Raw genomic sequence first — 18,750 nt, 5'->3', positions numbered from 1 at the left:
TTTGAGACCACTGCTATAAGCGAATAGTGGAGTCCACACCACCCCCATAACTATAACAGAATACTGATATATTGCTGGATTCATTTTTTTAGAGAGATTTTTCCAGCTAAAGGACAATTAAAACCTTGACAGCCAATCAAAATCCACCCAGTGGAATGGGTGTATAACTGACGTGAACAACAGACAATGTTTGGACCATTGGTGTGAACGCTAAAACAGTCATTGTTAGAGTTTTCGTTCTTGGCTTGAACAGGCCTTAATACAAATTACACCATCTTTTTTTAATGAAAAACAAACACCAAAACGTATCAAACATGGCTGCAATGTTCCCTGTCCATGACATGAGTTAACTATGAGTTGTGTTGATTGAAGTAACAAACCTTGTCATGAAAAGCTGCAAACTGGAAGGAGAAGCTGCAGTGCTTGTCCACCAGGAAGCAGAAGCGCCTCTTCTCCTCCAACAGAGCTTCTCGACAGCCGTCAGCGATGAACTTCTGCATGTCCATCTGACGGTGAGTGAGAGTTTCAAGACACTGCGGAGAACACAAAGAGAACAAGGACGCAGGTTTTTATCAGCTGGCCGATAAGCAGTTCATGGCTTTCAATAAAGAACAAGGCATTGTGAAGATGACATCACGCTTTTTGGTGTGAGGATTGTGAAGGAACAAAGTGAACAGTGAGATTGATTACCACATTGTGATAGAAGCAAGCGTCAAGGGAGCTGCATTCATATCTCCGGTCAGTCTGACCTTTTGTTTATCAGTCAACCAGTTGTTCATCATGTACAATGAATGAATACGGTTAGAGATCATAATATAGTATCAGTTATGACGTAAAGACGGAACTGACGATTTTTCTTTTAAATAAATAAATAAAAAAAAAACTTTCTAGAGGCATGACAACTACAGACTGAAAGTTGACAAGTTTGAATGTGCACAAGCGTAACTGAGATTTGAGAGCACCCCTAGAATTTAATTTAATTCAGAGTAAAATATCTCTGAAGTATATTCCCATTCATATTTACATTTTTTTAGCACACCAGGGTGATCATGAACATGAAATTGTCCAGCCATGACTTCCTGCTCCACAGTAGAATAAACTTGAGGAAACACAAAGACCAAATTCCCCTAATCATTCATCACAATGAGAAAAACCAAAGAATATAGTTCTGATGTGCAGCAAAAGATTGTTGAGCTTCACAAAATAGAAAATGGCTGTAAGAAAATAGCTGAAGCATTGAAAATCCCCATTTCCACCATCAGGGCAATAATTGAGAAGTTTCAATCAACTAAAGATGTAAAAAATCTGCCTGGAAGAGGACGTGTGTCTAAATCGTCCTAATGTGCAGTGAGAAGGAAAGTTTGAGTGGACAAAGACTCTCCAAGGATCACAGCTGGAGAATTGCAGAGATTAGTGGAGTCTTGAGTCTCAGAAAGCCAAAAAAAAAAAAAAGATAAACAGCACCTACATCCCCACAAGTTGTTCGGGAGGTTTTCAAGAAAAATCCTCTGCTCTCATCCCAAAAAAATATCCAGCATATTCAGTTGTCAGACACGACTGGAACTTCAAACGGGACCGGCTTCTATGGTCAAAAAAAAAAAAAAAAGAGCTTTTTGGCAGCAAACCCACCAGATGGATTTGGTGCACACATGGATAAAAAGTACCCCATGCCCACGGTTCAATATACTGCTTGATCTTTATTGTTGTGGGCCTATTTTTCTGCTGGAGATCCTGGACATCTTGTTCAGATACATGGTATCATGGATTCTATCAAATATCAACAGCTTCTAGCTTCTGCTAGAAATCCAATAATGGGCTGTGGTTGGATCATCCATCAGGACAATGATACAAAACAAACATCAAAACCAACACAAAAATGTGTCACTGAGCACAAAATGAAGCTTCTGCCATGGTCGTCCCAGTTCCCTGACCTGAACCCTAAAGAAAATGAGTGGAGTGAACTGAAGAAAATCTGAATTTGGAATGGTCTCTGATCTCTTGTCAGGTGTTCTCCAAACTCACCAGACATTATAGGTGAAGACTCAGAGCTGTTGTGTAAGTATTGAATAAAAGGGTGCCAATAATTGTGGCCAACGTGTTTCGGAGAAAAACATTCATTTCATAATGTGATTTTCCCCCCACTTTCAATTCTTTTCCTTCAATGAAAGGTTAGACTTTTGCTAATGTTATGAATTAAAGATCAAAAGGATAAACAATGCAGATTTATTTTTACAGTCATCTTTGATCATATTTACCAAGGGTGCCAATAATTCTGATCACAACTGTAAATGGTTGGTCTGTTCTTCACAATGCACAGCTAATTATGACTGTGGTATTATTATACCGCACATGTTAAGTAAGTAGCCTGTGGAAGCTACAGGTGTATTCACATGGACACACCCTCATGCTGGCATAACGCAGGTGACGTATGAGTGCATTCATCTCACAATGGATTTCATAAGATCTCTGCTCCACCGTGATCTCACTGATGAATGAAAGCCAAAGAATGCACCACATCCCTCCTTCCCCTCTGGTTGTCATAAAAAAAAAAAAAAAAAAAAAAAGACAAGATTTTAATTTTGTTTGGTGTTACTTAGTCACTATGATTTTGCTCTCAAATTATATTTGAGCTATCTGTCCATGTCTTGTTTTGCCTGTCCGCGTTTCTCTTTCTTAACCACTTCCTTGGAATCTTTGGAAATTATGTTTGGGCATCTCTCCCAAAATACATCTGGAGACATCTGGAGCAAAGGTCAATATTACACTAGTAATTTAAAGGGGGAAGGTACCATAGATTAATAGGCTGATTTATTTATGTTTTTCCATTTCATTACTCAAAACAAATTTAAAAGAGTAAAGTCAGAAAATATTTTAATGCAGCACAATTTCATGTTGACTGCAATATGCAAATTATGAAAACATGCAAATTAGACACCTAAATAAATATAAATAAATACCCTGAAATGCTTTAACATTTGAGAGGCTGGGGCACTGAATGAGAAAGTTTGAAAAAAAAAAGGGGGCCCCTGTAAATGTTCAAGTGACTTAGGCCTGTTTAAAAAGTCACTGACCTCAAGGTAAACTAGCTATTATGAAACATTTTGTATGAGCAAAGGGTATTTGAAAGACACCAGACCAATGTTAATGTAGTACGAGGTAGTGACAATAAATTACACAAATCAAAAAGTCCGTAGCCTGATGTTTTGTGAAAGTTTGCTAGATGAAGCTGAAAATATAGTGGAAAGTCATAATGGTATAATTAAAATCATCATTTATGTCTGTAATAACTCCCCTTCATTCATTCATCAGATGACTCAAGGTCAAGTATTCTACACAAAACAGTAAACTCCACAGTCCCAACTCGCAGCTGGGGACCGTAATCTACATGCTACACCTGGCACGACATTTCCTGTATGCATTAAACTTCTGGATCAATTGTTAATGAAGCGGAAGGGCCAGCCTTTTATTTAGTTGTTTTTCAAGCACAGGTATTGCTATAAATGGCAAATGAAAACAATATAGACTGGTGGTGCAGGAAGAGGCAGAGTGGTGACTGTGGTGAACCCCTCGTAATCAAGGGAAAGGCCTGGGGCCCTTACAGCTGATCCTAATCCACTTCCTCCTTCGTGTGCCAACATTTTCCAGTCAGTCTGAATCATGTGTGGTTAAAAAGGCCACCACCATCCACAAATAAACCATCCACTAGACAGCAGGGCAGGGTCTATTCTTGATTTTTTTTAGTTTTTGAATTATTTTAGCTTTAATATTTTTAATGGAAGTGCTTTAAATTAGAGAAGGACTCTTAAGAATCAGCTGAATTATACAGCGCATCCTAAAGACAAACTAGTTGACTAGTCAGTTTTGAAAATATGTAGTTCTGAGTGTGAAGTGGGCAGATTTAAAAACAAAACAAACCGTGTACACATTGAGGACACATGAGGGTCTTTCCCTTACATATATGCATTGTGTGTCTGGCTATAGCTCAAACATAGACACACAGTCTGGTCAGCTGAGATAACAGCTGCATTTTCTGAAACATTACAGACGAACACACACAGAGTTAAAAGCACCAGCGTATCTGTCCAGGCGAACACGTCCTAGAGAGTTGTGATGGAACCATGGGAGATGGACAGGGGCGTAAGTGTGCTATTTGTCTTGTTTATCATCACAGACCCATGATAAAGTCTGTTGCTATGGACACCTTCATTCTCCCCCTGTGGAGGAAGGTAAAAGAAACAGAGGACATGCCACACACAGCGGAGAAGACCTGAAAAACACACCAACGGTCAAACCTCAAAAAGACAGATGCACACAGATCACCACAGATTTTTTCCGAACCCTAGTGAGTAGCCGTGCTGCCTTCATAACCATCATGAAAGCTCATGAAACTCATTTGAAGAACAACACGCCTCACAACCGATTCCTACAGAGTCTGACATTAGTATGCTGCTACATGAACAGCATGATGCTCTAATAGGCATAAAAATACACAGTCAGCATACAAACATTGGGCAGACTAGTCTAAAAGACTAGTTTAAAAAAAATTGGGATCTGTAAGATTTCTTATTGGAAAAAAAAATATACTTTTATTCGACAAGGATACTTTAAATTGATGAAAAGTGACAGACATGAATGAAAAAGACATGACGGTGAGCTGACATATGTTCATATGTTGGGTAAGTTCACCCAAAAATGAAAATTACCCCATGAATTTCAAGCTTTATAATGGCAGTAAATAGAGGATGAGATTTTGAAGCCCCCCAAAAAGTGCATCCATCCACCATAAAAGAACCACACGATTTTGGGGGGGTTAATAAAGGCCTTCAGAAGCGAAGTGATGCATTAAGCCCGGGGTATACTTCACTTTCCGCGCCCGGACGCGTCACGCGCGCAGTTGCGTTCGTGCGTCTTTCAAAGTATGCTAAACCAAGGCGCAGTGTAATTTTTTCTATACTATTATCAGACAACCGGACATTCGCATCCACCATTGCAACATAGTTCAGAAGATACACCAAGAGAACAGGAATCAAAAATGATGGAGAAGACATGCTTTTGAGTTTATTTGTCTTATTTTTGAATCGTTCTTTACACACTCTTCTTTGAAGACTGCACATTGTGCTCAGTACTGTGCGTATTGCCACCTAGTGGACTCTTCTTTCCTACTGTTGCTGCGCGTGGACGGGGTTTGCGGCCGGCCGCGTGCCCTCCACATGACGAAAATTACGTCATGCGGACGGCTGAAGTATACCCGGGACTTTAGTGTAAGAAAAATACCAATATTTAAAACTTTAAAAACTAAAATAAGTAGCTTCGGACAGACGGCTGTATGCATGGATTTACGACGAAATAGTGAACTCTGACCTGACACATGATGTATTGACGAACACGGAGGATAGAGCAAAACAAAAACCCCGATCGCGAAAGTCTAAGGCCCCGTCCACACGGACACGCGTTTCAGTGAAACCGCACACATTTTTTATCGGATAGGCATTTCGTCCACACGGATCCGGCGTTTTCTAAGGGTGAAACCGGTATGTTTTGAAACCGGGTCCCAGAGTGGAAAAATTTGAAAACGCCGGCTTGGCGTTGTCGTGTGGACGGGGCAATCCGTATATTTTCTGAAACGATGATGTCATCACCCCACGTGTCGACCCTAGTCAAACGCGCTAACACCACAAAACACCACCAACAACAGCAATAGCAGACTCTACATGCTTGTGTTCGTGCTGCAGAACCTACTGAACCAAAATAAAGTGTTATTTCTAAGCTTTGCTAAAGTTTGTATTCAGCGCGCAAGGTTTATGCGCATGCTCACAGTCTTCTTCGCTGCTTTAAGTGCATTTCTGCGGCAGAATTACAGCGCCACATAATGGTCTGGCATGTATACTACATCGTTTTGAGTCATTTCAGTGGTTTCGTGTGGATGCAGATATTTTTTGAGACGAGAGAAAAAAAAAAGATCGGTTTAGGGTAAGCTCCGGCTTCGTGTGGACGTAGCCTAAAACGAGAATTTTTAAAGAGAAATGTTGGAGGATTTCAATACAAGAGAAGAGGAGCTTGAATTTGTTGCAAAGCCCTATTTGTTTGAACTGTGAGAGGAGTCTAAGCTTACAATACTCCTACATTTGCGTCAGGGGTTACTCTTTCGACGCAACTCAACGTGCATACGGCCGTCTGGCAGAAGCTAGTTATTTAATTTTTTTTTATTTTTGCTTAAACATACTCCACACAGCTCCTTATTAAGCAAATTGATGCGTTTGTGTATGATGTATGGATGTACTTTTTATGGGCTTCAAACCTCATCCTCTATTCACTGCAATTATAAAGCATGAAAAAGCCAGGCCATTATTTAATAACTCCGATTTGTGTTCGTCTGAAAGAAGAAAGTCATATACACTTAAAGCCTGGAACACACCAAGCCGATGGCCAGCCGTCAGGCAGTTTTTGTTCTTTGGTCGACTAAGTTCTCAGTGTGTTCCACACCGTCGACTGAAGTTGGTCCTCGTCTGCTTTTTTTTGGCATGTCAACATGTCGAATCGGTGTCGGAGCTCGTCGGTCCATCAGGCCATCTGATCATTCTGATTGACTGTTCAGATACTGCCACCTGCTGGTACGGAAAGGCACTTCATCTGACGCAGGCACAAAACGGACGTGCTACTTGGCCGTCGGCTGTCTAGCGTTGGTTTGGTGCGTCAGGGCAACTTTGGACACAGATGCTGCAGACGTGAGCCAACCCTGCAGTCTGCTTTCGTCGCCACTAGTTCATCGGCATCAGCTTGGTGTGTTACGGGCTTTAGATGGCTTGAGGGTTAGTAAATCATGGGGTCATTTTCATTTTAGGGTGAACTATCCCTTTAAAGTCAGTGCAATTAAAAATAAACCATCAAAATGGTACCATCAAAAAGTACACAAGCCTGGCATTCAGGAAGAGTTTATTTAGTAGGAAATTACGCCAAAAGCTTGTCGAGGTCAACAGAGACTGATTACGAGGAACACGGGACCGTTGAAATGTCAGGATGTCAATGATGTGCTGTCTGGAACAAACAAAGAGAAGAGGTATGTCTCTTATCATAGACCCCGCTGCGACTGGCACATCCATCCATCGTCGATGGGGGTGTGAGTGTGTGTGTGAGAGAAATCTGACAGTAAATTCCACGGTGAGGTGAGACATTAGCCATCAGGACGCAGACGCACAGAGAAAAGTAATTAATCTCTGCAGGCTGCCCTGATGAACAGACTCTATGCAGAGAGTCTGTGCTCTGGGCTGGCAACCATGAGGTGCTTATGATGAATAAACACGCCTGCCCTTTACAGATCATAAGATTAGGGTTAGATTTCATGTACAGCTGTTTTCTTGCAGACTTTATTTATACAGGGAATGGATCCTTCACTTCGGTCACACCCAGACAGAGTTTATGGAGGTGTTTGTGTGGGATTTCACCCTGATTCGAGATAAGCAACGGCAACGACTCCTTTATGAACATGTTGCATATGAACACAAGCCTGCATCTGATAATGTCGAGTGGCAGACATTCGACTGTGTGCCAGGTGTGGCAGGGTGTGGGTTTGCAGTATGCTGCTATTATTAAAATGTATCTATAAAATGGACAGTTCCAGTCCTTCATGCTGATTGGTCAATTCAGCATTCCAGATAGGGCTAACACGATACCAAGACTTTATGATGCCTGATAACGCAGTTAATAGGCTAGTAAATACACATTGAAATATTAACTAAAAATAACTAACTCAGTACTTCAAGGCTACATGCTATTATTGCTACATGGAAAAATTATAATTGCGATTAGATGCATTATAGATGGTGGAGAAATGCACCAATCTGATAGGGCATTTTATATCTCAACCTTCACAGGTTAACAACACTCTCTGTATACCTCAGTGTGTCTCTACTCAGAATACGTTTACACTCTTATTCAGTTTCTGAATAAAAAAAAAATACAGGTTTGCTGTGCCTGTTTGTAGGGCTGCAGAATTTGACCAACATTTTGTTAATATGGCTATAAATAATAATTTTATTTTATATTTTACAACTGTAAAATGACTGGTAATGGTAATATTTATGGCTGTCAAAATTACTTTTTTGTTGACCGTTTACATTCACTAACCAACTGTGTTTACAATAATACTTGTCTAGACGGGCAGTTTGACCATGAGGTGCGTTTGACCATTCATGTGCAACCACAGGGAGTGAAAGCTCTTCACAAACTGTGTTCATGTGCATGCAAGCATTCAAAACAAGCCTCCTGTCAGCAGGATATTGTGTGGGTAACGATTTGAAACAGAAGTAGAAATATTTGTACCGTTACCTCTTTTGACATCCTTGTTCCAGCCATAAAAATAAATGCATAACACAAGAACCATCAAAGACCTGTTCAGAAGTTACTGTGTATTTCAGAGTTCAGCATCTGAGATGAACTGTTAACCTTAGTTATCATGTCAGGGCCTAGATCAGGGTAGAGGTTTCACATGCTTTAAACTGAGGCCTGGATCCGGCCATACCAGAGATCGTTTGACCTGACCCGAACCCGACCCGTACTGTTATAGTTTAACCCGAAATCAGTCGCTGTATCTTGCTATCGTAAGCCAAGACAGCTTTGTAAGACATACATTGCATGTAACCACAAAGCTATTTATTAGTTGAAACGACAAGATTACATCGTACAACATTTAAATAGGTTTAAAACATTTAAATATACATATCAAATGATGTAGTATTTTAATTGACGCTCTTGACAATGCTTTGATTTCTGAGCTTTAAGACAGATTTAAGACAGAGAAGGCAACGCGGATATTTGATTTGTGGCTGCGCTCAAATTTACAGTCGTTCACTTGACACACACATTCATTTTAGAGACTTTAATTTTGTGCTATTCCCTGGCTCATTTCCCTGCACCATTTGACACTGTGATAAGTTTTCCCTGAGTAATTGTTTGCCTTATCGCCCTCATAGTTAAAGGTTTGAGTGCTGTCTGCTGTGTTGTTGCCGAAAGAGCGCTGTTAATATATAAATTATAAATGTGCTCCCAATTTTGCATGCTCTTTCGGCAACAACACAGAAGACGGCACGCAAACCTTATATAGCCTAGGCTATATAGTTTTTCTTAGTTACAGACCCAAACCTATTCATGAAACCTTATCCTGAACCCGACCCGAAACCCACGAGTTCTTCGGGACCCATCGGGCTCGGGTCGGGTAGCAGACCTCTAGATCAGGGGCATTCCAAGAGGTCCGTTCTCTATATGACCTTCCCAGCGGAGGTCCAGAAAATACTTTTTAGGTGCATTTCCATTGGGGCAGCAGTGGTAGTTTGTAAAACAAACAAACAAACAAAAAATTCTAAACAGTCAAAATAGACATCAATGATGAGGATATTGGATTATGAGAGCCAAAGCAGTTGTGTCTAAGAATAAAAAAAAAAAAAAATAAAAAAAAATAAAATTATATATATATATATATATATATATATATATATATATATATATATATATATATATATATATATATATATATATATATATATATATATATATATATAAAAAATCATCAGTTGAACTGGATGTGAATATTAAAAGGCAAGATCAGATGTTTTATCAAGTTATTACTTTTACTAGGTATGTGAATTTAACATGTTAATTAGATTAATTAATTATGGGAAAAAATAACGCATTAAAGTTTAACTAATTTAACGCACTTGCCCCGGCCCCAGGCCTACACAGGCCATCTGACATTTCCTACAGTTGACTGATGAAGAATATGAAGCAGGGCAACAATTCACTGCCTGATATAGCCTAAGAACACAGTTAGAATGTCCATAAAATTCAAGATAAAAAAGGCGAAAGGCGATCGGTAAGATCAGAACATTCACTGCTACATCCAAACATGCTTTCGCGCTTTGGCTGGTGCTGAGCCAGAGATGGACACGCTCAGTGCTTTTCATATCACAACTATTCAGCGTTTTCAACCACATAAAACCACATACACATTGTGCAGTTAACTATAAAGTTTACTCTGTTCTTTTCCCAGAACAGACATGACATGATTTAAACAACAAAACGCATTCAAATATTTGACAATAGGCACAGATTTATGTTGGTGCTGACACTCCATAACCAAGCGCACACACGCAATATCAAAGCAAGAGTAGAGCTTTGAGGACTCTATATTTGAGAGCTTGCGAGTTTTGTGGAGAGATTCGAGCTGCACATTACCCAAAAATTTAAATTCAGTCATCATTTACTCAACCTCATGGTCCAAAAGTTTGTGAAACAAATAAAATATTTCTTTCTGAATGTACTTTTTTAATGCTTTACACAATAATGACTTTATATTATCTTTTGGGGATAATTTCTCAGCCAAATTTGATGTACGATAAATTTGTGACAAATTAGATTAATTAATCGCCACATCATGCAATTAATTATTAGATTAAAAAAAAAAATGTAAATCGCTCTAATTTTTACATTTAGATACATATATAAGGCAGAAGGCCATGTGACAGAAAAATGTGAATTGGGGTTCAGGGCTGTTTTATATTTTGTTTAAAATAAGTATCTACAAACAAACAAACAAATATACAAACAATATACATAATAATAAAAATGCTCTCATTATGAGCAGAAAACAAAGTTAACTAATAATTTCAAAGTTTTAGTTGTCTTTCCTTGACATTTACACATTATTTTTCCCAATTATAACATTGATTATTATGAAAAGCTCTTGACATGCTGATTAATAATGCTAAAAAAAAAAAAAAAAAAAAAAAAAAAAGGTGACAAACCTGGTTTGAACAGTCAAAAAAAACCCTATATTATGAACTATATTTGCTGCATTCATGTTTTCTGAAGCATTTTAGCTAGCTAAAGTTTTTTTTTCCCTTTAATCGCTAACAGTAAAGTGCCCTTACAATTCCTGCACAGGAGAGACTTGGTGTTGTTTCCAAATAAAGGGGGGGGGAAAAAAAACTATATCTGACATGCGTGTGTATAGGTACTGCATATACGTGCTGTAAAAACACACGTACCTCGTTCTCTTTACTTTCATACTTCGAAGCGTTCTTTCCTTGACTTTTCCTTCTGAGTTTCTTCAGGTCTGACTGCGATCTCTCCAGCGAGTCCTGCTTCATCTTGTGTTCGGTCTGGTATCTCTTAAACGTGGCCTGTGGACAGACAGTATTCGATCAGTGTCACTCAGGGACAGGGAGACGTGTCCACACACGCATGGTGTGCAAGTGCAAAGACGAGTTTGATTGACTTCTGCTCTAGATGCAGACAGGAAACAAATAGTGTGACACGAGCCTGTCTGGTTTTCATTCCCATCTCTAAAGAAAATACAATTTTTTGGCTTATTTCCCACAGGAAAAGGTTATAAACATCTGCAGAGAATAATATGTGGACACCAGCACTGGGAACAAAGCAATGATTCAACTAAAGTTTCAGTAGCGTGACGGTAGCCGTGTTCAAAATAATCAAGCTTTTCCTGTTACCATCTATGTTTTCCAACTAGCAGCACTGTAGCGTGACAACATACTATATATTAGTGGTTTTTAGGTCACCTTGTGCTGCACACGCAGCCGTATAACGGAGAATGCAGAGGCAATAGTCAAATACATACATGCTCTCACCTCTGCCTCACTAGCACTGGGAAGTCCAATTCATTTAAGCAAATTAGGCCAGAAAAAAAGAAACAATTCACAAATTCATTACCTAGAAGTGTTTCTCAAAGAACCTGCATGGCTTTTCATATAATCTTTGTTGTTAAATAAGTTAAAAATGAAAATTCTGTCATTAAATATTCACCCTCATGTCGTTCCACACCCGTAAGACCTTCATTCATCTTCAGAACACAAATTAAGATATTTTTGATTAAATCCGATGGCTCAGTGAGGCCTGAATTGACAGATGTCCAGAAAGCTACTAAAGACATACTTAAAACAGTTCATGTTACTACAGTGGTTCAACCTTAATGTTATGAAGCGACGAGAATACTTTTTGTGCACCAAAAAAACAAAATAACGACTTTATTCAACAATATCTAGTGAGGGACGATTTCAAAACACTGCTTCATGAAGCTTCAAAGCTTTACCAATCTTTTGTTTTGAATCATGGTTCAGAGAGTGTATCAAACTGCCAAAGTCACACCCCCAAGTGGTGAACTATTGAAATTTCGAAACAACTATGATGCAACGAAGCCTGATTTACTGAAATCACATGACTTTGGCAGTTTTATACACACTGATTCGAAACAAAAGATTCATAAAGTTTCGAAGCTTCATGAAGCAGTGTTTTTAAATCGTCCATCACTAGATATTGATGAATAAAGTTGTTATTTTGTTTTTTGGTGCACAAAAAAGTATTCTCGTTGCTTCTTCGTTGAACCACTGTAGTCACATAAGCCCCGTTTCCACCGCAGGAACTTTACCCAGGAACTAGGGACTTTGGGCTGGTACTCGGTGTATTTCCACCGCAGGAACCAGGAACTAAATAAAGTTCCGGGTAAAATTTCCCCCTCAGAAAAGTCCCTGATGGCGAGGTGGTACTTTTTCAAAGTTCAGGAACTTTCGGGGGTGGGACTAGGCGCTGAACATGCTGATTGGTCAGATTCACGCCGCATTTGATTGGTCGACTCCACGCAGCAGTAAGTCGGTTATGCGAGCTTGGGATTGTGCACACTGGAAAACAATGCCGAGAGAAGTTGAAAAAACTAAAGCAAGATTACAAGAAAATAAAGGATCACAACAAGAGAAGTGGTTCCGATCGGCGTACTAACAAGTGGTTTGACCGCCTGGATGCGTTGCTAGGACACAGACCGTCCTTTTCTGGTTCAGAGGTGACAAAAGACTCCGCTACTGCATTGTTGGAAGCCATGCCGGAATCCGATGAACAGTGGGTTGAAGGTAAATAAATATATGTATATATCACATCGAAATGATATCGTCATTGTAGTAAAAAAATCAATCTAACTTTTTTACACCATATTTTTCCAGACAAAACGAGTGGTCCGTCACTGACAGGAAGAAACAGCCGCGCGCAGTACTATGTCACCGGACAAATTAGCCTAATCTTTACGGTACTTTAGACCGCGTGGAAACGCAGAAGGCAACAGGTCTGGGGGGGACAAAAAGTTCCTGGGAGAAAAGTTCCTGGTACAATTGTTCCAGGTAATTTCGGTGGAAACGCGGCTATAAACTGTTTTAAATATGTCTTTAGTACTTTCTGGGCAATGGAGGCCTCACTGAGCCATCGGATATTATCAAAAATATCTTAATTTGTGTTCCGAAGATGAACGAAAGTCTTACGGGTGTGGAATGACATGTGGACGAGTAATTAATGACAGAATTTTCATTTTTGGGTGAACTGACCCTTTAATACTGTTGTTTACTATTAAGTTTTCAATTAAGTTTGTATAAATTACGTTGTTTTTAGCATCAACAAATGTATTTTGCACAAGTTGTTAAGTTTGATGCGGTCAAAGCAACTAACACTGTTTTTGTGGGACATACTGTAAAAACTGCAGATTTTTTTTTTAAATGCTGCATTGACAGTTACTTTATGTTTAAAGTCAACTACTTTTTGTTAGTAAAGCACTGTTCGAGCCTTCAGGGCATTTTTGGTCTTTTGTTTGAATTTAAATTAATTTTGAAAGAAGTTTCTTATGTTGACCTAGGCTGCATTTATTGATCAAAAATACAGTACATTGTGATTTTTTTTTTTTTACAATATTATTTTTATATATATTAAAATGTAATTTATCCCTGTGAAAAAAGCATCATTACTCCAGTCTTCAGTGTCTCATGATCCTTCAGAAATCAATGATTTTCTGCTCAAGAAACATTACTTATTATCAGTGTTGAGAACAGTTGAAATGGTCTTTACTGTTACTTTTGATCAATTTAATGCATTATTGCTGAATAAAAGTATCAATTTCTTTTTAAAAAATATACTGACTGCAAACTTTAGAATGGGAGTGAAAATCTGTTCAAATCTAAAACATCCTTTCCTGTTAAATTAGCTTCAGTGTAATTATTGTTGTAAGTATTTAAAGTAGCTTCCTCATCAGTGATGAACATATTAATTCAGCTCACCGTCATGTATTTTACATCCATGTCTGTCTTTCTCTCCAACTCTGCAATGACCTCCCGATGAAACCGTCTGAACTGTAGAGAAAGAGAAAATGAATGATAATAGTTTGGCATGAAAGTGTGCTCCTGAGATGCCTACATTGATAAAACACACATACACACATAGAGAAAATGAGGCAACTGGGTGAGTCGGTAGGCAGTTTACTGTTGTTGTATAAGCTAAAGTGCTTACAGAGGAGATGAGTCACAGACAAACAGAGGGATACCCACACACACACACTAACCCATCAACCTAATGAAGGAGGGCGAGAGCGCTGGCATCAACACCTCATCATCATAGCTACAAGTGCGCCCACCCACCCCTCTCCCTCCTTTCTGCTCCACTAATCTGTTTTTACCCCTCTTTAAAAACAGAATCGGTGAGATCCCACACTTCCAGCGTTTGCCTACACTTCCGACACTGACGTGTCTTCCTTAATGCATGACTTCATTCAGAAAAATGCTTCATTTGTTATAAGAGGAATCACTGTTGTATTTTAAACGTGTCTGCCCTATATTCAAGACATTCTCCTTTCATCATTGCATACTTCTACAGGAGTATTTTTAGGTTCTGGTTACTACGTCACATAGTAGCCTGTAGAACTGAAGTAGAAATGTACCTAAATGTCATGACTAAGGCTGCAACTCATTTATTTTTCAATCGATTAATCTATTGACTATTGTCCTGACAAGTGCTATACTATTGACTATTGTTAATCTAACAAGTATTTTGATTATTCTATTCATTATTTTTCAGATTAATCAAATAATTTATCAATTATTTTTCAATCGATTCATCTAACTATACATCAATTGATTATTTTCTGATTAGACAATTAACCCTTTGGTTAACTCACCATAAATCATAACCATAACTTCTGGCATTTATCTTTCGATGTCCACTTTAGACATTTTACTAACTATAAGTAACTTTGCAACAACATGTCAACTAACTCTCATTAGAGTATTAGTAGACTGTTAGGTTTAGGGTTAGTAGAATAAGTTGACATGCAGTTGCACAGTTAAGCCCTATTTGGACAGGATTAGTTTTACATGGGGAGGTGGGGGTATAGTAATTATTACCAGGGTTTCTCAGTGATTTTAGTCCCGTCTGAATATGTGATCTCGGTAATCATTACGGTAATCATTACGGAAAATGTCAGTTTAATAAGGTCCGGAAAAATTCCTCAGATAATACTAATCCCGTTCGAATAGTCCCGCTGTAAATATGTGCGGTAAAATTCCGTCATTTCCTGTTTAAAAGTAGTTTTCTATGCATTTTTCAAGCATGGAAGCACTTGAAGAAACATTAATTTGTGTTGTAGGTGGACAAGTCTGTGGCAAACCTCAAGTAACGTTAGGTTATTTTCCATACCATTCAGAGCAAAAAGAAGATCGAAGCACTTATCAGAGGCAAAAAACTAATTTTATCTTTAGCTAAGTGCCTATTACCATCATAATCCAATCAGAATTTAATTAATAAATTGGACCTAACTGTTATTTATAGTTTATATATTTAGATTATATGTGTTTTCGCACATGGTATCAGGAAGGAACATATATCCACATGACGACAGGGAGGTGACGGTGGTGCGTAAATCAAGTTACCCCTCCATCTTCTGCTAGTTTTACTGAGATGTCTTGTCCCGTGTGAATTGGCCAATTAATATTACAGACGTCTTGAGGTAAAATTACTTTACTCCACCTCCCCATGTAAAACTAATCCCGTCCGAATAGGGCTTTATTTATAGTCAGTAGAATATCTGTTGGGGTTACGGTTGCAAAGGGGCAGAACATTTCCAGAAACCTTCCATGGGAAGTTAAGATGGGGAATTTTGGAATTATTCCAAGTTGGAAACTTAACAGTAATTATGAAAATTAAAGGAAATTAATTGGAAATTTGGGGTATTTTATACAAACTGTATCATATACAAACATAAATATAAATATTTAGTTTGGTCATAAGCAGACATGCATGCAAACTAAGACAAAAAAAGAGAAAATACATTTTTGACTTTGATTTATTTGTGAGATTGATTCTTTTACTGAACAGCAACAACAAAAAAGGGTTCAGGGGTGTGGTCTCCACCACCCCTCCACCACCCCGGTTTGGACTTTATAACCATGCAGTAAGAAGTGTTCTGCAAGCATGTGATTGAGGAATGCACAGGGTAAAAATTCAACTGAATTTGCATTAAATCTGGTTGTTTTAACCAAGATTATGCTGCAAGATTTTTTCAACTACTTTAAGCTAAAGTTTCCTTTAAGGTTTTAAACTTTAAAGGTAATTAATTGCAAAATTGCAGGTTAGCCTATAAAAGGAAACTTAAATTCTATATATTGTTGTGTTAACACTTTATTTTAGGGTATTTTAACTACTTGCTTATTAGCATGCACAATATTAGAATATTGGCTGTTTATTAGCAATTAATAAAAACATATTAATGCCTTATTCTGCGTGACCTTATTCTACATCCTTAATCCTACCCAATACCTAATCTTAATGACTGCCTTACTAACTATTAATAAACAGTAAATTAGGAGTTTATTGAGGAAAAAGTCATAGTTGAACTAGTGAATACATGTTCCCTATACTAATGTGTTACCATTCCAGTTAATTCTAGGTAAACTCGAGAATTCTTTACTTAAGCTTCAAGCAATGGCTTACTCAATCTGGCACTTTGACAGATGCATGTGTTTCCTCAGTGCAAAACGTTCATTCTTCAGCTATATCTTTATCTGTAAATGTTACAAATTAAAATAAATAAATAAATAAAATTAGGACTTTTACGTGATTAATCAAAAAAAATAAATCGGCAAACTAATTGAATATCAAAATAATCGTTAGTTGCAGCCCTAGTTAATTCCCGCATGGAAAGTTTCCAACTTCTGGAATTTTGCAACCCTACTTGGTGGAGCATCACAATAGTGTTAGCAGATATTAAGCAGACAGTCTAATAATACTCTAATGCCTGCTAGTTGACATGCAGTTGCAAAGTTACTTATAATTAGAATTTCCAAAGTGGACCATTGAAATAAAGCGTTACCACATTTTCTCATAAAAATACTTTGCAAATAATAATAAAAAAAATCCCAACATAAAAAACTGCATAGAATTAAAAGGTATCTATCAGTAATACAAATGCTCATGAGTCCAGCATAAATTCAGCCCAACACAAATAACGCAAAAAAATTTAAATAACCAACAATGCTTTGTAACCAAGTGCAGAAAGTACATTTTAAACTCATGCCTCGCAGCTCCAGTGGATCTTTGGATGAAAGCAAATCATTTATCTATATTCTGCCAACAGTTACCATGAATAGTGTCGAGTATGATTTACTTCAGTGGCGATGCAACGACTCTTTCCACACAAATTGGCGTATGCAGATAATCGATGTCATTGGTTACATCATACCCCCATAATAATAAGAAATCCTCATGAAGCACATCTGACAGTCACAGCCATCAGTGTTGGCTGATTAAATTAATTATCTGTGCTACTGGACATTAGTATAAAACAGCCATTGATCAGAGCCGATTTTGCCCCGTCAATTAATATGGGATAGAAAAGCAGGAAATCTCACACAGGAAAGAAAATGTCTCTATCTTGGGTGAACCGTTTGATCTTACTAAGAAAGGTAGAACTTATAAACATGTTTAGAGGAGCTTCTTGAATTAACATCCGGTATAATGACACTTATGACACTTATCTTGCATTTGCAACCTTTTTAAAATCTGAAAGCTTCAGTCTGCATTCATTGTTATTTGATGGAAAAGAACGACCAGCACATCATTCAAAATGTCTCCTTTTGTTTAACATGGCGATGAGTAAATGACATGGCGATGAGTAAATGACATTTTAATAATTTAAACTTTAATGCGGTCACTCTAATTGAGATGCTTTTTCAACCCTCATTGTGTTTAGGCCAGAAAACACAGTGATTAAAGTGATGTAATTATAACAGCCATTCAACAAAAAGTGTGGGCCCTCTCACAACTAAGGGCCTCAACTAAGACCTATGTTCTTATATCTAAATAAAAGCATAAATAATCTGTTTAATCAAATAAAGTGTTTATTTCCCCCCAAGACTGTATTATTTGAGTTGTTTTTTCCTCTCTTTCTCTCTCTCTCACCTAATTAAGGTGATCACCTGTTGTCTATAAAGAGTTGTATCTTAGTTCACAAAGTTTGTGCCTGATAGTCAAAACATTGTACAAACTACAATAAAGCTTTGTAGCTGTCATATATGTGCGGATATCACATTTGTAGGGAAAATTCTCACTATTAACTAGTTGCTTATTAGCATTTATGCATATCATTAGGATACTGGCTGTTTATGATTTATTAAGCACATCTTAATGCCTTATTCTGCATGACCATCTTCTACATCCTGTAACCATACCTAAACTTAACAACTACCTTACTAACTATTAATAATGTAAGCAGTATAATAAGCAGTAATTAGGAGGCAAAAGTCATAGTTAATAATAAGTTAATAATGAGAATTAGGGCTGCACGATTAATCGCATGAGATTGTCATGCGTGTCTCGTCAGTAAAGCCGGTTCCCTGATTACCGCTAAATCACCATCACCTGCTTTCAAATGGAGCGGCA

At 37.9% G+C, this 18,750-nt stretch overlaps 1 protein-coding gene across 1 annotated transcript in view; it reads right to left on the bottom strand.

Annotated features, from left to right (window-relative positions):
• Positions 1-18,750, bottom strand: part of baiap2l1b (BAR/IMD domain containing adaptor protein 2 like 1b) — an 81,125-nt gene that overhangs the window by 36,166 nt on the left and 26,209 nt on the right. The window contains exons 5-7 of the mRNA XM_067382679.1: positions 14,100-14,171; positions 11,040-11,174; positions 381-533 (exon numbers count right to left, since the gene is read on the bottom strand). Of these exons, the coding sequence (XP_067238780.1) occupies positions 381-533; positions 11,040-11,174; positions 14,100-14,171 (360 nt within the window). The remainder of the gene's footprint in view (positions 1-380; positions 534-11,039; positions 11,175-14,099; positions 14,172-18,750) is intronic.

Source organism: Chanodichthys erythropterus, chromosome 3, assembly GCF_024489055.1.
Source record: "Chanodichthys erythropterus isolate Z2021 chromosome 3, ASM2448905v1, whole genome shotgun sequence".
Lineage (NCBI taxonomy): Eukaryota > Metazoa > Chordata > Actinopteri > Cypriniformes > Xenocyprididae > Chanodichthys > Chanodichthys erythropterus.
The sequence above is the reverse complement of the archived record's forward strand: the minus strand, read 5'-3'. Positions and strand labels throughout refer to the sequence as shown.